This window comes from Scomber scombrus, chromosome 16 (assembly GCF_963691925.1).
Source record: "Scomber scombrus chromosome 16, fScoSco1.1, whole genome shotgun sequence".
Lineage (NCBI taxonomy): Eukaryota > Metazoa > Chordata > Actinopteri > Scombriformes > Scombridae > Scomber > Scomber scombrus.
In genome coordinates, this window is record NC_084985.1 from 19,046,889 (window position 1) to 19,069,600 (window position 22,712).

Consider the following 22,712-nt stretch of genomic DNA (forward strand, 5'->3'; position numbering starts at 1 on the left):
GGGCAAAGTTTATATATAGATATACATATATATATATATTAATATATATAGTTAGATAGTTGAATACTTATTTGTGTTTATGTACATATTGGCTGCATTCTGCATGTTTGCTTGCGAACCTCGTAGACATTTTAAAGTGCTTCGATCTTTTTGTTTCGCTTGCCTTGACCAATGTAACAGGAGTATAGTGCCATTTTATTTTGCGATCCGTCCTGAGAAAAGAGCACCGCACTGAGTTAGGGAGGAGGATGGTGACTGGGAGGGCACTATCATCGCCATCTGCAGAAGAAGAGAACCAAATTAGTCAGCCAGCTACCCGATTCGCTTCTGGACAACTTTCTGATCCTGCCTTCATCTTCATAGTAGTGGACTGTTGTACCACAAGGCACTCAGCACAAAATGCGTTCTGGGGAAATGTGTCCAGCTGTCCAGTCTTGGCGTTCTTATGTTCCACATCCAGCAGGGTATTATCCACAGTGTCACTTTCTCTGTATACCAGCACCTAGACTTGTTTAATGTCGTCGTTGATGTCATCTCTCTCTTCTTTTTGCACTCTTCCTAATTGATGAGGGAAGCACGAAAGTGGTGGATATGCCTCTGTTTCTCTTCACATCTGGTCAGATCACAGCTGGACATGCAACCATAGGCAAACACATACACACTTACTGGCACCAACTACAACCTTTAACCCTCCGACTTTCTCTCCGGTCACACGTCCCTGTCACACTGACTGTAACTAAACCGTTGCTGTAAATGTATACAAATGTATTTGATTCCTATGAGTTTTTTCTTTTTGATATCTGACTATTTACGCCAGTATTAGTTTGTCAGCAGGGTAATTGTCAGCCTGCTGGGATATAATAGTTTACTTGTTTCAGGTGAAATATGTCAATCCGACTTCATCCTTCAGCACTAGCAGAGTCAGGCAGTTTGTTTATGTTTAAGATGGCACTTTACTGTAAAATATTTATTCTGTTTGAAATACTGCAGTGGTTGACCCACCTGTTAAATTATTTTTATTTTATTTTTTTGGTCACACTGCATTGTGCATCTCTAAATCTTTTAATTGAATGCCAGCATGGAAATGTAACTCAAGTGTATTTTAAGATTTAATGGCCCTCTAGAACAACTGGAACAGGTCAGGTTTACCTGTAGCACTATCTGCCACTGATTTGACACTTAATTTATTATTATTTGTCAAGAAAAATGTATGCTTGGGGAGGAAAAAAGTATGATAAAGTAAGAATATTTACATTTCAATCATCCCAAAAACTTTAAATGTCCTTTAACAACAGAAAATTACATATATTCTTTTTCCAAATAAGCTAAGGCATTTACTTAGCATTTTGCTGGTTTGATTGATTTTTAAAACTGTCAATTTTGACGTTTTGTTCAAATAACTTTTCTCTCTTTTTTAAGAATAAAATGTCCTTCTCAAAAAGGTAAGACTGACCTGTCGGCTGTTGTAGTAAAATGTGCAATGGTTGAGTCTCCATTGACAGCAAACAGAGCTGCTGGTGTTTATTCAAAATGAAGATTTTTATTATATTATTATTATACCTCCCAGTGTTGTGAATCTGTCTGTCTTGACACCAACACCAAACCTTGTATATGGATAAAGACACTAAAGACTGTCATATTTTAGTTGTGCTAGGAGAGTTAAAAGCCTAACTTATAAGCTATTAAAAGCTTGTGTGTGTTTACAAGCTCACATTCGGTTTTATCAGCACCATACGTTCTATCGATGGCTTAGATGTTCTTTGAGCTGTACGGTTCTTTCCTCTCTTCGTGTTTCTGCAAAAAGGGAAAATCTGAGGCGTTTCGTCTCTGCAGCACCTCAGACCAAACGAATTCAACGCTCTTTAAACTTTGGATAAAGGGATCTCTGGCATTCTTGAATTTTTGGGAGGATGATGATGACACCTCCCGCCATGTATACAACCCTTTCAAAGGAACCATCAAGGTCCTGGGTTCCGATTTTCTTTACGTTTTGAAGCAATTCCTTGCTGGATCTGTAACTGTACGGTCATGTTTATGAAGTACTTTTATGTACCTTATTGATTTGTATCTATTTTTGTGGAGAGCTGGCATGATGTAAAATTAAGGACTTATACTTATACTTGGTATTTTGCACACACTCTTCAGTGCGTGCCTTTTTGTGAATCCTAGAAGACAAAAAAAATAGAAAAAAAGGTTGCTAGAGTGAAACAAATGGAAGAAACATAAAACTTAAAAAGAAATTTCTCAACCTGTATAACATCCCTATTCACTGCTGAATGTTCAGTCCTTTATAACCTCTATAAAAATACTGTTAATATTTTTCCATGTGATTTACAATGTTTTGGAGCTTGTATGAGACTGTGTGTGTCCCTTTGCGTATATTCATTAGCCCAAAAAAAATTTGCAGATTTTATTGAAAGAAGGGAAAGAGACAATGCAAAGAGATATCTAATTATTTCAGAAGAAATGTTTATAACAGGGCAGAGAGCATTTGCCAAACTTGTCCAAACCCTTAGATTACTGCAACCAAAAGGAAAGTTGAAATATTGCCTTTCTTCAAAGTGTATTGTGGGTATGTGCATTTATTGTGCTGCTTGACACATTATGGGTGGCAGGGCAGTAAAATGTGAGTGAAAGAGATTTAAATGTGTAGATATTTATTTAAAAAGAACACCTACATTGTGGACCAGAGTGAAGAGAAATAAAGAATCAGGGTTTTCAGATATGATATAATATTAACACCTTTTTCTCTAATCATGGCATTTACCATAGATTAGGAAAAAGTGCACATCATTTTAACATATGGTCATTTAAATTACTTGGACACAGACTATTGTTTTAAGCGAGTTGAAGAAATGATCATAAAGCTGAAAAAGAAGGTGGGGCTGAGTTGCAGCTTGTTGTCAGAGAGTTTTTATGCTTGGACTTTTTTTGAATGTGAAGGTAGCTGCATGAAAGCAGGTTGAACCAGATCGTTGATGAAGAGTTTATTGTAATATTTGGAAACGGCGTGGAGCATGCAGAACTTGGTGTTTAAGAGAGGGAGATACTCCATGTTATTGATTCGACAGAAGCTCAGCACTCAGCTGAGGTTTGAATGTAAAGGCTTTGGATGCTTCAAGTGTAAAACCCATATGCTTACTGGCTTCCCTTTGAGCAATCTGTAACCCAATTTTATTGTGTGCAAAATTTTTTATAATGTAACCCCAATCAACCTGAATCGTTTCTTGAGTGCTATGTTAAAAATGTATTATTTTTGTAAGGAGAAAGGAAGTATTCAGAAGAGGAGGAGGAGTAGGTTAGAGAGGCGGCGTGGGCACAACCTGCCTTTAGATTTTTTGCGAAAATGAGGGCTTGTTCAGTTTACAATGGCCTTATTTTGTGTCGGAGACATTGCTTCACTATTGTAGCACACAACTGAAAGTTTTGACAAATGTATTTTGCTTGAAATATTGTACTAAAGTTGTATATGTATAGTTTTATGAATGTATTTCTTAATCCTTACACCTGAACTGAGTGTAATTTTTTTGTCCTCTTGTTTGCTAAACTGTCTCTTTGAAGACTTTTCCAGGGACCTCGCCTGCATTGGTTCAGGCAGCCCCTTCTTTAACTGTACTGTATACTGTATGTCTTATTCTTTGTGTATCCATCTTATAGAACAGCTCCGTGGTTGAAACACGCATGAATTCTGTCAGGCAGAATGCATTTTTATTTATTTATTTAAATCACCAACGATGGGTTTCGAGCAGAAAGTATTGCTATTCCCCCCAGCACCAATTTAACTTTTCAATTTATCTATTAAGCTGATGGGATTGTTATGATTTTTCTACTTCGTATTCCAAAATGTTTGCCGCATGGTTACTCCGATGATTTTCTTGTATTTAACCTTTTTGATGGTATGACTATAATGATAATAATAATGATAATGACAAGCGACGATGATGATGACGTCAATTTGACCCAGTACCACATCAATAGGAAATCACTGAGATGCAAAAGAATTGTCAAAAACATTTTGTATCTTAAAGTAGCATGGACTTAGCCTTCCATTTTCTGAATTACTTCTTCTGGCAATAACCGTTACTCTTTCTCACTCTTGAGAGTTGAAGTGTTGCAACCTCAGGCTGTATCTGTTTCAGTTGACAATTGTGACAAATAAGACATAAAGTCAAACCCCATTTTGAGACATTTAAAAGCAATTTAGACTTAACACAGCATGCAGTGCATTATGAATAACTGCTATTTTATGATAGCCCCCATGAGCGACAACTTTTTATCTTTGAGTTTGTGTCGTACTTTCGTTTTCTAAAGAAGCATGTATTCCACATGTCTGTTTGCTAATGTAGCAGCTGTCAACTAGAACAAAACAGACATATTCTTGTAGTGTTTTTTTTAACTACTGAGCTGATGGGCAAATTGTGAGTTTTTGCTGCTGAATATGCCAGTTTGTCTTCATCAACATCTATAAATGTCACAGCACAAGTTTCCTGAATAGCCACCCTGTCCTTTTAGTTGTCTGTCAGACTATATTGAGGCCACTGTAGCTCCCCTCCCCACTGTCAAGACAACCGTCATCTTATCAAGCCCAGCAAACTCCCTGAGTACGACTACTAATTGCTTAATGTGGAACCTCAAAACAAAGTTTACCCTTTGATAGTTTTGATCACATTTAAAGGACCATAAATGAAATTTCCAAGCACATGTACTGTAGAAATAAACCAAACCTTCAGCACAGTGAGACTGCTGGTGTTGGTAGATAAGCGGTTGTCTTCTTTCACTGGCCTTAACCTTCCCACCAAGGAGTGTTCACAGAGTATGTGTTAAAGGGCAAAGCATAGCAGAACGTCTGATGAAAGGATGCAGTTTAGGGCAAAGAAGAAAAAGGGAGCTGTAATTTTATACCTGTGCTTTGTAAATGTTTTCTATGTGCAGTATTTGATAATGTAAAACTGGTATTTTTGTGGTTTGTACGCTGCAAAATTGATTACTTAAGGTGCACGTAGTTTTGTAAGAAAATAGAAACAAACTGAGGAAAAAAAACAACATAAAAAGAACATTTCGGATTCAGAAGCCTGTATTTGCATGCCCTTTGACATCTGGACGCAAAGTCAATAAAGTTTATTTGAATCACAAACATTTCTCAGGTGTGTATTTTAACCTCTTCTGTTCTGTGAAAAATGATTGTATATCTCTCATCAATCTACCATTTAAACTGCAATAACTGATTTTTTTGGTCACATATTATGTCTATAAATTGATATGACAATAGCAAACACTTGCTTTTTTACATACATACAGCATATAAAGAGCAACATTAGCATTAGCATTAATTTAGCATGTCCTGGACAATTGTCACGGACATGCTCTACTATGCTCACCAGCTAGTAGCTAACTATGTCTATTCTCTATTTTTTTAAAGAGCTATTTTACTGGGGACAGTGAAAGTGAATCAAAACTGTAAAGTTGTGGGCCGTAAAACCAAATCTGGGACTGAACTGAGACCTGACACGTGGTTAAACATTTCAAAATCAACACAAGGTATAGAATTTAATCAAAACCATATTAATTTTGTATATTTTCACAGACACAAGTATCATATGTTACATACATATTCTCAAATTGAATCGACTAACTTGTGTAGACATGAAATCAAAGGGGCAAAGCAAATGCAAAATGCAGAACTAATATAAAGTACAATTCAACAACCTTTGTTTAAGAAACATAATATACAGTGATATTCTGATAAAGAATAAAGTACACAATATCTTGATTGACAAGTACATAAAAAGATACATTCCTTTATTTGCTTTTATTTCACAGAAAATATACCAGACAAAAAAAGGAACCGATTACAGGCAACCTAAAGTTAAAGATAACCACAAATGAAAAAGCTCAGGTGGAGCCTTGTCGCCAACACAGAAATGGATTTCCGCTGCTTTTCCAGATACTTCTCATTTCACTATAACTGCAGATCTGCTGCTATACTGCAGAGATGACACATTCTCTAACGGTAATATTGCTCTCGGGAGGGAAGGTGACTTGCTGCTGTCCAGCTGTTGCTTAAACTGCCACCATGTGAGCTGAATTTGAAAGGAACACTAGGCAGGAATGGACAATGAGTTTCTGAGGTGAGAAAGTAATGCTGCTTGTTAATTGGCAGCTATTAACTAGCTATTAACCTTCTCTTGTTATGCCAGTGTGTGTTCACTTTTTCTTATCTGCACCGCTTACATTTTTACCTCCCCATATTCAGAGTGGCAACTTAACACCAAAGTGCTTCTTCAGAAAAAAAAAGAGGAAAAACTGAGATTATTTACACTTATGGCTTCGTGCATTTATAAGAATGAACATATTTAAAAATGCTTTTACAGAAACCAGGACAGAGAGATGGCTTGTGTGGGCTTGTGTGGGAGACATGTAGAAGAGTTAACTAAATATTCAGAGGTGACAGATTATGGACGTGCAATCACTTTTGCTTCACAATGTGGTTTGGCCGAATTGTAAACGCCTTCGCATGACCTGTAAATGCGTCACAGTTTGCTCCTAACTCGACGGTAAAACAATTACTGTAAAGCGTAGATGCATTTAACAACTCGCCACCAAACCTGTCGACCACAGAACATTCAAAAGACGTGTACATTGCTTGACGAGAATCAAAAGATATCAAAAAACAAACACACCTTAGGTGCGTATACTCAAGGCAAGTTGAGTACAATCGTGAACACATTCAGGACACACATTCATCAAGATTTTTTGTCGTCATGTGTTGGTCTTGATCAGAGACTGATCGACACATAGAGAGGAACATTCAAAGATACACATTCCAGAGACACATTCAGATATCTTAATTAACATACAGCACACACAATCAGAGCTAGATAAACATTATCTTCATGCAATTCAGTGAAAGCATCTGAAACATGACCATTCGGTACCTTTAAAGGTTTTTTTTGTCTCTGTTGCCACCTCTCTATTTCTGTCTTATTTACAGACATTCAACTTTATTTGAGGCCTTTATTGTACAAGGTAGATTCTTAGCTTGAGGTGTGTGAGCATCAACTCAACATTTAAATGATGGCATTGCATGCAAGTGATTAGTTTTTTAAGTGTCCCACACATGCTGAAGCAATAGCACAGTGAACTGATAGACTCAAACATTCATCCTGTGAGAGCAGGTGTGACCAAACATACTGTTAAAGGATTGAATTTTCTACGAATCACTAGTTTTGTGGCTATACAGAAGTAACAAAGCATATTTGAGTACTGTACAACCATAATAAAGCTAGTGTTGATCTTTGGTCTCCTAAAATCCAGTGTAGGACTTTTGACACTTAAAGTCTAGATTAGATATTGATTCTAAAAGAAGCCCTCTGTAAATCGAGTAGAAGACATCATAATTAAGGACGGTTTAGGTAGATTTCTGTAGCTGCTCTAACTTGCCTCTAACAGTGTGGATCTAGGAACTTATCAACACATAAAGGAGTTTAAAAAAAATGTTGGACAGGTAGGAAAGCGTAAGTATCTTGGTTTTTATGGGATTTTACTCATTTCCCCTACTTACAGAGATGCAGACAGATTCATTTCTCCCCTACATGTAGCGTTATGGTTAGATGATTAGCCTAGCCTCACCTAGCCCATTTTCAATTGATTCCTGAATACCCTACACTAATTAGCAGTTGCTCCTCTCATAAGTAGAGAGACATTTTTAAAATGTTATCCCACCTTAAACCGTATCTATTTTTTGAGGTTATCAAACTTTTAACCCCTATATGCATGAAAGCTGACTGAGTAGTTACTCCTTTACACATATAATTGCAGCTAGCCCCTGTGTATGACTCACCACTCTGTACATTACTCCATGATTCGGTCACAAAGTTTTCCCTACGCAAACCTTTGCAGCAAAATAAAAATGCCATTTAATAGAGTTAACCAGCAGCATTTTTACATTTTAATAACATGCGCTAGGTGACTGAATAATGGAGTTACATTCAAAGTACTAATGTTACAAATGTGGCTATGTTATAGCAACTTGGAAAAGTAATTTCAGATAATAAGAATTGCGAATTAGAGAATTATTTAGCCTTGCAACAAAGTTACTTCTTTAAAGAGAAATGTGTCTTGTTCCGAACAGAGCTCAAGCAGATCAACCAAGTGAGCTAAGCTAGGCTTACCTCAATACCTTCAAACTGCCTTCCATTGACACAAAGAGACAGAAAATGCATCCATGTGTCTTCTGACTTTGATAAGTGAGTAAGCAAAACGGTAAAAATTGTCAAAAAACTAGTTAGTGAAAACTAACATACAGCAGATGTGCGCGCACACGCACACACACTCACATAAAGGCTTGGTACAACGACAAATGTGTAGTCCTAACCAGTGGCCTCTGAACCCTGTTGTCTACGTCGTCATACGAAAATGTTCTGAAGGCAAGCATGGAAATCTGCAAAATATGGCCATGGATGAGACGGGAAGAGGAAGCATGGGTGAGGAGAGAGAAAGAGAGGTAGTAGTGGTTTCTCAAACCTTTTTCTTGTCTCCTCCTCCTCCTCCCTTGCATTAGAAAACGTCTTATGGAGAGTCTAATCCACAGATTCCTACAACTGTTTCCCCTCGGTTTTGTGGGTTACTGGAGTTACCACTTTCAGGTTAGATTATATCATTTCCAGACATGTGCTGTCATGTGTGCTGAGCCTGGAGTTGTTGACCCTCCCATCTGTTGACTACTGTATCCCATCATGCCCTTGGTGTTGTAGAGATTCATGCCAGCCATGTGCTGAGTCACCTGAAGGGTCCAAAACACAAACAAAGCTGTTTTGTTAACTATACTTTTACCAATTTCACAAAATTGTCCAAAAATTGAGAAATCTATGTGGGTGACATGCACACACACACCTGGGTAATGTTCCACTGTAGCTGCTGGGCTTGATGTAAGCCGTACACTGGCTGCTGAGGTAACAAGGCCAAACCTCCAACCTGCTGATGTCCCATCATCCCGCTCTGCTGCTGCTGCACCATCAGCCCGCTCTGCTGCTGCTGCACCATCAGCCCGCTCTGCTGCTGCACCATCAGTCCGCTCTGCTGCTGCTGCACCATCAGCCCGCTCTGCTGCTGCACCATCAGTCCGCTCTGCTGCTGTCCCATAATGCCGTTCTGTTGTGGCACCATCATTCCGCTCTGCTGCTGTCCCATCATGCCTTGGGTCATGTAAGGTGGTGCCACTACTCCGCTAGGCTGAGCCATGACACCCTGGGTACCCATTAAGCCATTTTGCTGTCCCATCATGCTGTTTTGTTGAACTCCAATCATGCTGCTCTGTTGCTGTCCCATCATGGCCATCTGTGATGCCATCATGGTGCCCCCCATTCCCCCTGCTTGAGCTAAGGAGTGGTACGAACCGTACGGGTGCGTCGGGTATCCCATTTGGTTCATGTACAAGCCTGCTGACAATAATCACAGAGACCAATTAATAATGTTAATCTCAACTCATCAACCTGATAATGAGTTACAGAGATATGGACAAATGGTTCTCACCATGAGTGACCATACTGCTGCCATGCACTGAGGGGGTGGAGGCATACAGGGAGAGAATAGAGTCCTTGGACAGTTTCTTGACGGTGCTTTCCCTTGCTTTGGCTGCAGGATCCAGAAACAGACTGAGGTTTTCAGGCACCGAGGCAGTCACTCTGCTCTGAGACAAGGAGCTGGAAACAGGCTGAAGAGGCAGGGCAGCACCGAGAGGAACAAGACAAGAGATGGCAGGATGCAAGGTTGACAAAAAAGGCAAATGAAAACACAACTATAGAGGTGGATTAAATAAAGGACACAGGAATTCTGTGGAGAGCAGACAGTGTGCAGTTTGTGAAGTGTGTTATCTCATACTGTGGTTTTTGTGGAGGAAGCAGAGGAGGGGGCTGGCAAAGAGCTGAAGAGATCCAAGGCAGAGTGTGCCAGAGCTGGATTAGACACCACTGGGCTCCTATTACTGTCTGGAACACATCCTCCACCATTAGACGCTGCAGGACTTGGAGCAGGGACATCTAGTAGATGGAAGCGCGGTTGTTATTATTTTGAGTACTACAACTTTTCTGTACCTGTTTCTGCAATATAAAGTCTTATCAAACCTAACATTATACACTATGTGTGTGTGTGTGTGTGTGTGTGTGTGTGTGTGTGTGTGTGTGTGTGTGTGTGTGTGTGTGTCATAGAATACCTAATCCAAGCAGGTCTGTAACAGACTGAGAATCTATCTTCGGGCTGACTTCTTTTTTCTGTCAAAACAAAAACAGTTGTTACCGTTAATGACACACATTTGCCTTGAAAAATCCAAAATCCTTTTCCTCCAGGCTGCCCCAGTGGTGAAAAAAATCATCTTCCCAGGCTAGTAAGAAAAGGTTGCTCAACAATTTAAGGACAGGATGAAGTCGGTACTTCTCCATTAATATGATACAAGCTACAGTATGATGTAGTATGAGCTACAGTATGATGTACTTACCAGTTTCATTTTCTCAAACACAACTGGTTCCTTGGGTATGTTGTCACAGCTCTTTTCTTTCTACACACAGAAAACAAATAGTTATTTACTGTCTCTCCCAGTCACAGCCAACACTGTAACTGAATCCTTTTTATCTGTTGTTCTGCAGACTGACCCTCAGCATCTGGATGTCAATGACCTTATCCATGTACTTCTTCTTATCATACTTGTCCCTGATGAACATCTCTGCCGACTGGTCCGTCTCGGGCCGTTGGAAGCACTCAGGTAGGAATGCTTCATAGAGACGTTTGGCCTTGGCATTTCCCATCTCCTGAACACACTGGGGACATGCCATTTTCACAGTGTTAGCTAGTTTAGTAGAGAAAAGATACAATATCCCAGGAAGTATTCCCATTGCTTCGCCAGTAATACAAAATAAAGTGGAATTCTGGTAATAAACCAATGTGAATTCTCACTGCGACTGCACAGAAAAGAGAAAAGGAAGATGCTGATTTGTAATTTCATCACACAGGGAAGCATAATGCTGACTCTCAGAAAAGATGAAATGCATACTAATAGTAATTCTGGGAAAATGTGTACTTCCTGTACGAATATGTACATTTAAATATTAACATTGCATCATGTATCTCCTTTGCAATCCTTCCTGATCCTGATCGCCAACATATACAATCACAACAGTTATAGAGGTCATTTTTTGCTTTAGTGCTACAATACTGTCACAAAATTGCTGAAAAAAAATAGTGCAGTGAAAATAGACATCATATTGATATCAATTTACAGTTTTACATGAAATAAGTCATGCAGTCTACAAACAAAAAGGTTTGCAGTCATAAGCCCTATTTGTATATATGAGATTTTTTTTTTTTTAATCCATTCTTAATTTCCTATGATTTTGTGCAACAAAGTTAATGCATGCATACATAGACAACTTTTCAGGAGAACACAGAATGTGTCAAAAAGACTTAAATGTGTGTTATAGTTAAAAATGAAAAGAATAATAATACAGACACAGAATTGTAAAACAACTTCCTAAAAACACCAGGAACAATCTTCTGTAATGCATTGCATTATTCACAGGAAATAATCCATTCAAAATGTTATCCAAAAATACTGGTTTCACACAAACTTCCTGCAAGTACTGAATTCACTTTTTCAATTCATTGTACACCATTGAGTTAGTGTACTCAATGGTCAAATAGGAGTTTCTTAAGGAAAAAGGCTGGGAACCAACACTTTAAAGCATGTGTCATTGTAGGATTGGGGATTGTTGTTGTTATGTTTGACAGTTCAGGTATATTATATTTAAACCCATTCATCTTATCATCTTATGTTGTGCATATCACACATCAACACCAAGCAAGTGAAGCTCCTGCCCATATGGATGATTGTGTCTGTAGTGCAACCTCTGACCTGGACTTGTTCCTGTGTCCACTGGTCCAGGTTGACGGACTTAACTTTGGAGATGTGGACCCCAAGATTACGATGAATACCAGCACATCGGATACAGATAAAGATGCCCAAATTCCAGGATGCCCATCTTGGACCTGACAGAACAGAGACAGAAGAAAGAGAGCTGATGCAGCGTTTAAGCCAATAATATAACTGGGCTGTGATGAAACTTCAAAATAAGAAAGAAGACTGAGAGTGAATATAGAGGTATAATAGAGAGGTGGAGTAAGTGGAAGAGAAGATTGGGTGATGACGCTGAAGAATGATGAGAAAAAGTCTGATTAATTTTAGTCCAATTATAGAAAGACAAACTTGAGACCTCAATTATAAGCTTGAATTCAGCAGGGAACACATCTAATCCTGTGTAAGTCATGCAGTGTCCTGACACATAATAGGATCCAATAGGAGGGTTAGCCTATATAACTAAGACTAATAGGAGAGAGGCAGAGTGGAGAGTCGCACAAACATACTCAGAGCCTGAATACCTGCAGGGATGATTACTCATTTGGTCATGAGCCTGTGTGTGTGGGTGGATGATTTTCTGAGTGGGCCATTTTGTCCATCTTACTGCCATATGTTTCCTAATGGATGCATTTGAGTGTCCCATATTTACCCCAATGCTGAGTAGGTTTAAGCTTGATATAGTATGTATGCATCCATATATCTTCCTTCTATCTACAGAGCTGGCAGGATCTTTCCCTGAATAGGAAAGTCTGTGAGAGGGGAAATAAACACAACAGTCAGGCTATTTTTTCTACTCAAATTATGCAACCGTCCTCTTCAGAGAATACAGTCAGCTTCAAAGAGAATACTGGTGCTTGGCGCCACTCTCTCCCTACATCTCTCTCTCTCTTCTTGCCCCTCCTCCTCCCCGCTTCCTGCTCCCCCTTCCCTTGCTCACTCCATTTGGCTGAACCACTCTGCCTCTGTCTCCACCTCTCCACTCATCTCCATTATGAGTCCTTGCTTGCAACCTTGTGAGAAGTTGTTGCACCGTGGCCTTTACACCACTAGATGGAAGAGCAGCTTTCGATTTGGATTTCACATTGGACCTCTCCTGTACGCCTAAGTCACAGTGAAGTGTTTATGAAAGGCCATTCTATGCAAATGAAAGAGGAAGTCGACTTTTCAGACAAGAAAACATGCAAAACCTTCCTCTTTGCTGCAGCCACGGAAACACTGTGTTTGGGTTCAGAGTCAAATAATAGCCCCTTTTCTTGGTTGCATCCTGCACTGACCTAAAATAAGCTGTCTGCATCATTGAGAAGCAGTCATAAGACTAGGTCTGTTGCTTTATCTGGGTCTGGTTTGTACAGTTTTTGAATTGGGAAAGGAAGTACATAGGGTCACCAGACAGCGTATGTCCATCATCCTGACCGTCTGGCTGCAGCATTAGCTGTCAAGCTGGCTAATAATAGTAGAATTACTCTGCAAAGCCTGCTTAACCGCTGTAAACAATGGCACTGACACAGAGAAAGAAGGAGATTGTCAATTGTGTGGAACTCCCTGAACACAGGAATTAGTTTGTCCTCCTCATCCTATTTCTAATACTCCCTCTGTGTTCTGGCCACCATTTCTTATCTCTCTCATTCACCACCACTGCTTCCCTCTTCTTCTCCCTTGTCCATCCATATCTCTTTCACACAGTTTTAATTCTCCCTTTCTATTACATTCTCCACCCTTACTTTCTGGGCTTTTGCCCAATTGCAGCCAGTGTTGTGTTTATTTGAGTTTCTGTTGTACTGATTTTTTTCTCTCTTTTAGTCATACTAGTGATAATCCCTATATACAGATATCTGCATATGAATGCAGAATCTATAGGCAAAGGACGAGATTTTTGATTGGACACGTTCTCGTTTCCATTTCCATTCCAGCAATTTCTACAGGAACATGCTTTGGTTATATGCAGGTAAATAGTTCATGTGGGGAAAGTGAAAGAGGTGGGACAAATTGGCCAAAATATCGTACCTAAAATGCCTACAAAACGTACTTTAAATTGTTAACTGAGAATAAACTGGCCCGTTTTGAAACAACCCAGTCGAAGATATCGTCTCAGACTGTAAACAATGAATGCACAAGGAAGATAAAGTCTCAGCCCAGATATCGTTTTTTCTTTATCCGGATATCCGCTGGCTAGAGTAGAAGCCCTGAAACAGTGGCTGTTGCACCCAGAAGCTAGATTGTCATCAGATGATGGCTGATGGGTTCCAAGATTGAAATCTTAGTCTTAGTATGTACATTCCTTGTTCCTGACTAAAATATCTCATCAACTATTTGTTGAATTGCCATGAAATTCAGTATTGCCATTGATAGCTTCCAAAGGATGGGGCCTTATGACCTTGGTGATCCTCTGACTTTTCCTCTAATGTTACCAGCAGGGCAAAGTTTTGACTTATCCAGGGAAATATCTCAACATTTACTTGATGGATTGGCATCAACAGACATTCCTGGTTACCACAGTATGTACTGAATTTGGGGATCCCCTGAGTTTTACTTAAGCGCTAGTTCTAATAGGTCTAATCTACTTGTAGCAGGGCATTACAGGTTTTGGATTCCTGATGCCCAAGTGTGTTAAGTAGCATGTCAACCATGTGAGCCAAAGAGTAGACAGGTGGACAGAGTGTAAGGTTAGCCCTGCCTGTGATGCCTTTACATGGCAGACATGTGAAGTGCATCACACCTGCGTGCTGCACCACAGCAACCTCTTAGTTGCAATCAATGCTGTGCTATATAAAGTTTCTTTGTCCAGAAACAAAACACACCTCCAGGTACTCTGAACAGATATAGTAGGAGGAGAGTAGGAGGAATAGATGCCTAAAAAGGGAAATAAAAATTGAACAAAACAATCTTTACAAATCAGATTCTCTGTATAACAGGGTTTGCATCACAGTGTTCAGTAAGAGCGGTGAGTAAGCTTCCGGTTTTGTTTTTCGTAATAACAGAACAAATACCAAGATCTTTTATGAGGTATAATCAAATATTCCAAGTTTGACGGATAAATCTGTCCTTTGTTTTTAGAGGGCAAACTACCCAAAAGCAGAGGGTTTGCATAGGCGATTGATGAATCATCCTGGCAAAAAAAAGACTGTGGTTGTGGTTGTCAAACATGCAGCTTGAAGCACATCAGGGGAGGAGAAGGCAGAGCCGGGGCCAGAGCCAAAAACAGAGACAAACAAGATGGGATTTTTATAGTCATCAAATGGTGGACTTTAGCTGTTTGATGACCTGCTGGGATGCACAGGGGGTATGACGGGTAGTGAGCACAAAAACAGATCTATAATGAACCTCTCTGTCACTCACTCACACACACATATTCATTTGTATTATAACACTTGTGAGGACCTTTACTGGCTATGTTTGATCTCTTTTGTTTGACAACTAGTACACTTCTAACTTTAAATAGATAGATAGATAGATAGATAGATAGATAGATAGATAGATAGATAGATAGATAGATAGATAGATAGATAGATAGATAGATAGATAGATAGATAGATAGATTAAAACTTTATATTTTTGATGACCATTTCCAAATGTATGCTAAAGTGCTTTTTATATATTTTTTCTACCCTCTGGGCATTTGTTGATTTCCATTACTTTTTGTGGAGTATGAAATGGAATTAGGACTCAATGTGTTGAGGTGGAACCCACTGAGACAAATTGTAATCAATGTTACATTATCATAGTGTAGTAAAACTGTTAATGTGTAAATTCATTTGAGAAGTCTACACTGTAATACCTGAATGTGAATCTAACGTGCTCAATTACACAATTGAAGCAAGTTTCAAGAGCCTGCTGGGAGATTTTCATAACATATGGAAATCAATGGCTGCCTGGAAGGGAACCTTATGATTTATCAAACTTTTAAGTAAATTTACTCATCTTAAATATGGAAATAGAGAAATACACAACAGTATTTTCTTACAGTAGTTGGATTTCAGACCCTCTATAGTAGTTTGTTATTTGCAGTAAGATGTTTGTTAGACAGTAGTCTGGCTGGAGAAAACATGTCTTTAAAGGGATAATTATGATTTTTTAAAGTGGGACATATGAGGTAGTTCATAGTGTGTTTATTACCTGCAGTTGATTTGGGTTGGCAGCCCCCAGTTTGGAGAAGCATGCAGGTCTATCTGCACGAAAGCTAAGCACTGTACTGCTGTGGACGGAGCCAGCAGCAAAACCTAAAAGAAGGCCCACCTAAAAAAAAATCTACTGCAGGTAATTCACTGACTTTGGATAACTATAACCACCTGATATAACGATGATGATGATACATATGGTGCCATCTTCTTCCTTCCCAGGGGTGCTTTTCTGATACACACCTGTTGTGACACACATATGTGCATGTCACACACAAATACATTTGCTCATGCACACACATGCACACACACGTGCACAAGTGGGGGCATATGGCTCATTAGCCTGTATCCCACAAGGTTAAACGGTGCTCTCTGCATGCACCCAGTTAATACCACAGAGGCTCAGTCATCATCGGATCCTACGCCCTCCTATACCACCACACAAACACACAATCACATACACACACACACTCGTCCTCCGCTTCCGTTACCCAGCCCCTCAGCACTTAAACCCATCCAGAAACCCTGGAGCCACCAAGTGACCCAGTCCCAGTCTAAGCTAAGCATATGGACCCCAATAGATAATTTACTAATACACCCACACCATCTGTGTCACAATATGAAAAGCATGACTATGATCCTGAAGGTGAGTCATTGACGTTGAATGGTTATACATCAAAGGATAAGTAAGACACTCATAATCACTTTAAGCTTCAAATTCTGGTTCTTCCCAAATTTGCTTTTGTGCTTCATTTGATCCTATTACTGTTCTTATTATTTGTACCCTCTGCAGTAATTATAGTATTATTTCTGTAATGCTGGAGTTGTGTGTTGGCATGGATGTTAGAGCACACTGTTATTTGTTAACAAGAGTTATACAAATGTTTTATTATAACGATCATTCCCTATAATCCATAAACAACAGAGATAAATCAATGCCATTCCTTCTTACAAGAAAAACACTTCCATTTTTCATTTGAAAGCTACTGCTGGTGTAATATATAGCATAACACTTGCTGAAATAACCACAAACTTTGTGAAAGTCAGTTGTTTGACTCCATGGTCATTTTTGAGGCCGTCGCCCATGCTGTTGCTATTTATTGCAAGATGTTCCTGGTATTTTGTCATCTTCCTGTACAATGGTTAGGCAATTTCTTGGTTCAGCATAATAGATAACTGACATCCAAGCTTTGGCAAACTATTACAATGTCTTGTATGTTTAACTATCATTTTTCTATTCCTCATAGTTGAACAAGGCTGGATTACCAATCAGGCCATATAGACTCACCTGCCTGCAGGCCACGGACTGGCCCCCAAAGACCTGGGTTTCTGGTAATCTGATTAATTCTAACTTTGTTTGGGAATCAAACATATGATAGGAACATTAAGAGGTCCTACTTGATCACCTAATGTGCAGACATTATGTTATGGAGATACCGTATATCAAAATGTATTTTTAAGACAGTATTATTTACTACTTGCATGTTGCAAACACTGAACAGAGAGTAAGAGGAACAGGGGTTTTAAAAGGGGTCCAGATTAAAGCAGCCATGCCAGCATATTAGAGAAGTGTAAACACTTAAATATGCCATAAACATTACCATTGTGCTACCCTCTCCTTGGCACTGTGTGGCTTGGGACATACACAGCCAATCACCACCTCGTTTCAATGAAATTGCCTGCTGGCTTCTGATTGGATGAGATTAAAGTGTGTGTGTGTGTGTGTGTGTGTGTGTGTGTGTGTAGGGGGGGGTTCAGGGTTGTGATTTTGGTGGTGTTGGAGTGATAAGGCATGACATCGCCAGGTGATATCACCACGGCAACCGGGGCCTGGTGTGTACATAAACACAAGTACAATAGAGACAATAAAGGACGTAGGCTTTTATGCAAACACACACACACACACACACACACACACACACACACACACACACACACACACACACACACACACACACACACACACACAAACACACACACACACACACACACACACACACACAGCCCCTTGAGACTGAGGCCAGAGGTGGAAGTGTTGACTACATTATGCACCTGCCTCACCCTTTCTCAGCCATCTCTTTATTATTTCCTAGCATTGAGTGTTGCATTGTGAGAAAGTGATGAAACAAACAAATAATATAGTACATCATGTGGTAACAAGGCAAAGAAAAAAGGAAGACAGGAAGTTGGGTCAAAAAGCAGATACAGTTACATTGCTGTGGTATCTGAACAGTAAGCAGATATAGATTGCCTTTTCACGTGCTGCTGTGAGCACACTCTGCATCTAGCCACTTCCTCTTCAATCACCCAGAGGGGGGAAGGTGATAAATGCACAGTAATCTATGTCAAAGCAAACAAGATTACTCCAAACCACCATATGGCCAAAAGCCTGACTTTAAGAGAAGGGAAGGGGTGGGGATTAATGCATTCAAGGTGTGCATGTGTGTGTTTGCTTGTTAAGAATAGCACTTACAGATCCAAGATAAACGTGCTACTCATATGGAAAGTGATATACCTGAATCAGCTGAGATTACAATATAGTGTCAGCCTGTTCAACAGCACTATATAAAAAAAGGTGGGAAATCACACTGATGTGTCACCTCTCCATTACAACATCCTGCTCCACAAGGTTGACAGAAAAAAGCTTACGATCATAGCAATAAACTACAGAATTCAAGTTCACCGTCCTTAGCGTATGTGTGATGAGACCAGTTTGTTGCACAGTCAAGTCATGCCAATCAAAAGAGCAATGCAAAGGCATGCTGGATGATTGCGATGTGATGTGTGTGAGTGTGTGAGAAAGAGAAAAGAGATAGGTTAGAAGCGAGATGTGAGAGGTATCATATCAAAGAGAGCTCATTCTTAACAGAAATCTGACTTGAATTATTTCAATGTCTTTTCACTCACTGAAAGTCACTGAGTTGGACAAGAAATGCCACAAATGCTCAAATTGTGCCTTTACTATTTACTTTACTATTTATCTCTGTGTTTGTTGACTGCAATTTAGCAGTCACTCTTTCAGATAAGCTGCAAGAGCCTGATTACACACTGCTTTTTAAAATTAACTTCTGAAGAGTCACAAGTGTGTTTGCCTGAAGACTCATTTTGTAAGTTATTAAAAGACCGTCCAAAACATCATATAGACAAGAACAAAACCTTGTATTGTAAAACAAAGCATCCAGGGTGTTCTGGTGATGTCTTCAGCTTGGATCCAACCAGTACCTTGTCATCACATGTAATTTTGTCTCCCTTTATCGTCCTTTATCTTTTCTCTCTCTAGCTTTCCTTATATCTTCCACCACTCTCCACTATGAACTATCAAATTAAATACAAAATAACAGCACAAATATTAAATATTATTTGCATTTCATTCATTCACAAGCAGCAACAAAGGTATATGTGATATATGTGATCATGAACTTTTCAAGTTGGTTTCTATCAAATACATGCACATACTGTACATTAATGTAAATTCATATTTCTTCTAATGGAGAAGTTTTTTAAAAAAAAAGGAAAATTAAGCAGGAAATACATAACATAGAAGACCTCACGTGGAGATAATGTATGGTGGTTTCCACTTTTGCATTCAACTGTGACATACTGATGCTCCTAATAGCCTTGACTGTTCACTTAAACTAATATTGAAATTAATTTTTGGCTCACTAGACATTAAAGATTTTTCATGAGCTAAAACTACACTTGTTTTTTTTAAGTTAATTTTAGACCAAGGCATTCTTTGAGTTTGTATCAGTTATGTTACACAAAAGGATGCCTGTCCAAAGGCAAATAATTTACTCAACATCTGCACTGACAGTTGTTTTCTTTTTCAGAAACCACATGATCTGCACACTGTCTCTTATTAAATATGTTTGATGCTAGCATCAGCACCCAGATTCATTCTTTGGCAGGTAAATAATCTGAAAGAGATACAGAGATGCAGCACCAGTATTATAAAAGAACAGAGAGTCCTGGATCATGACGGCCTTCATCCAAATGAGCTTAAAGCATAAACTGAGTGTGAGCATTGAGAATAAGGTCACATACTGTATAAATATATATAAGTGTTTTACCGTCCACACATAAGAAATGTTTGACACACTCTCATACATACTCTCCAGCAAAAAGCGTAACATATTTATTTCAATGCTTTCAATACTCAATATTTTTCATCACTGTATCAGTCTACCCTGTATCTGTCTATCTCAACCTGAACACAGTGTCCACCACAGAATACACTGCACTTCCTGTTAAATATGGAAAGCTGCTTAATCATTCATAAAGTTTTCATAAGGAATCCTAAGGGCGTCCCCTGCATGACAGCCTGCAGTGATTTGCATGCAGGGCCTTCACTCCACTTGAGAATTTATGAGTGAGGTAGGAGCGGTGCTCGTCACGTGGAAGTGGAAACTGAGTGACAAGCAGCTGCCCTGTTGAATCATTTCTCGGACAACTTATGGCGTCACAGGGCCAATATCATCACTCTCAACACCTGTAGTGCCTTTTAGTTAAATCAGCATAGGACACTGGAAAGCTGCATTCTCCTTGGATGCACTACTAAAGATACTAGTAGCAAATTGGCTGTTGCATAGGCAAGATGATGTTTAAAATACATCAATTGCTATTAAATCAAACATAACCTGCAAGAAAGCTAATTATTTTGTAAGAAGAAACATGGCTCTGAAATCTCTGATGAAGACAATTACTGTTAGTAGACACTGTGACTTGTTGAGTGACCTCTGAGATTTGTCTCAAGGGATTGAAAACTGTCAAGTGTTTATCTGTGTGCGGACCTGCTGTATAATGGCACACATGCATTTAAAAAAAAAAAAAAGCATTTTAGGGTTAAACTCTCCGGCTTGGTGTATTTGTGAGCAAAACAGCAGTGTTTACCCACCGGTATGGCAAAACTGGTTCAGCAAATAGCTGATGACATAGTTCAAGGCCTCTTGTCAAGACTACAAACAAACTGAGGGGTCAGTTATCATGAACACACATAAAAAACTGAGAGTTTGACTATATAATTCTACAAAAAAAAAAAAAAAATCCTTTATCATATTTTATAGAGATTGCCGAAGGATAATATACACACATCCAAGATCTTAAAAAAACATGAAGGACAGTACAGTATGACATCACCACAGCCTTAATCAGCCTCAAACTGTTACTGGAGACCACAGGCTCTTAGTGACTCCCTTTAACACCATTACAATGTAATAATATGCTTTTTGTTAAGAAATAAGCCCTCCTGTGTCCCCTTCTGCACCACAAGCACAGTCTGTACAGGGTGACTCAAAGTCAGTACAGGTGTCTCAGGTCTGCTGTGGTTTCAGGAGGTTGTCAGGAGTCTGGCAGTGCCCTAGTAGTTGCATTAATTGTAACTATATGTAACATGGTTGTTCAGTCATCATTTCCAAGTCCAGACATACGGATACAAATCTTAATCACTTGTGGCCCTGGCCCCCCTGGACAACTTGGCATGATGTAGCTGCATGCCATGCTGGAGCCTTGTGTGGATGTGGCCCCGTGTCTTGCACCATAGTACAATGTAATTGGTCGAGGGATGATGAATGCAACGCCGCATTCTCTAGCGTAGTAAATGAGAGAGAGAGAGAGAGAGAAAGAGAGAGAGGTCGACTCATTCTGACCATTGGCAGGCTGTTCTCCACGAACAGACACCTACACAGGACAATCACCTACCTTTCGATTCACAGTCAGCGCAGAATTTATTCTCCTCCAGTGCCAATAAAGAGTTGAGGACAGTCTGGTACCTGTCAACGTCTTTCACAGATTTGCCCGTCATCATTGCACTAGTTCACCTCCTCCACAGACCCTACAGTCCGTGCCGGCTATTGTCAAATAGCCTTCTTATTTGACAGAAATGAAAGCGGTGCGTGGAGACACGATGTGCTCCCTTCCTCTCTTCCTCCTCGTTGTAGAGCGAACCGAGTTTGTTTCACGGCGATGGGATGATTGTCTCTCAACCAACCAGCATGCAGGATGTGCAAATAACCTAATCAAGACGCAACGTGTTGGGAAAACATGTGATACTAGGATTGAATCTGAAATGAAATATCGACTTTAAAGCGCATCTGTAACCACCTGAGTCCTCTCACCAGCTCTCAGACTGTCCTCTCCCACCCTCACTCTTTCTCTCCTCTCTCTCTCTCTCTCTCTCTCTCTCTCTCTCTCTCTCTCTCTCTCTCTCTCTCTCTCTCTCACTCACTCACTCACACACACACACACACACACACACACACACACACACACACACACACACACACACACACACACACACACACACACACACACACACACACACACAATGCAAACTATGATGTTAATACAACACTGTTACCAACGTGTGATTATTCATCACAGCAAAAAAGAAACAAAACAATTAATTAGCCCGTATTTTCATACAGACATATTAGCCCAGTTGGTTTTATTTTACTGCCAATATATTAGCTATACTGCCATCCTGTGTTCAATCAGAGGAAGTTACCTCAGTGTGGTTGTGTGTTCCCCGCCAGGACACTAGACGGTGATAGAAGAGGAGGAAACAGACGAGGGGAGGTTGTGTTAGATCATGGGTTAGACAGCTGATTGAAAAAGTACATCAAGTTAGCGGACATTCGCCAGCACTTCGCCGGAAATTCAATAATATGGCCTTCAAAATAAAGTATATGTTGTGG

The 22,712-nt window shown here is 39.6% G+C and overlaps 1 protein-coding gene across 2 annotated transcripts; it reads right to left on the reverse strand.

Annotated features, from left to right (window-relative positions):
• Positions 1-5,534: 5,534 nt before the first annotated feature.
• Positions 5,535-22,138, reverse strand: smap2 (small ArfGAP2). 2 transcript variants are annotated; one of them, XM_062435779.1, is made up of 9 exons: positions 21,718-22,138; positions 11,903-12,036; positions 10,647-10,811; positions 10,493-10,552; positions 10,211-10,268; positions 9,880-10,037; positions 9,532-9,712; positions 8,893-9,437; positions 5,535-8,782 (listed from the first exon to the last, which is right to left on the reverse strand). In XM_062435779.1, the coding sequence occupies exons 1-9, from the start codon at positions 21,821-21,823 to the stop codon at positions 8,657-8,659; spliced, it is 1,533 nt and encodes a 510-aa protein (XP_062291763.1). In that variant the 5' UTR covers positions 21,824-22,138; the 3' UTR covers positions 5,535-8,656. The 2 variants fall into 2 exon arrangements, with proteins under 2 accessions (XP_062291763.1, XP_062291762.1); XM_062435778.1 differs by having other exon boundaries at positions 8,893-9,440.
• Between the last annotated feature and the right edge of the window lie 574 nt (positions 22,139-22,712).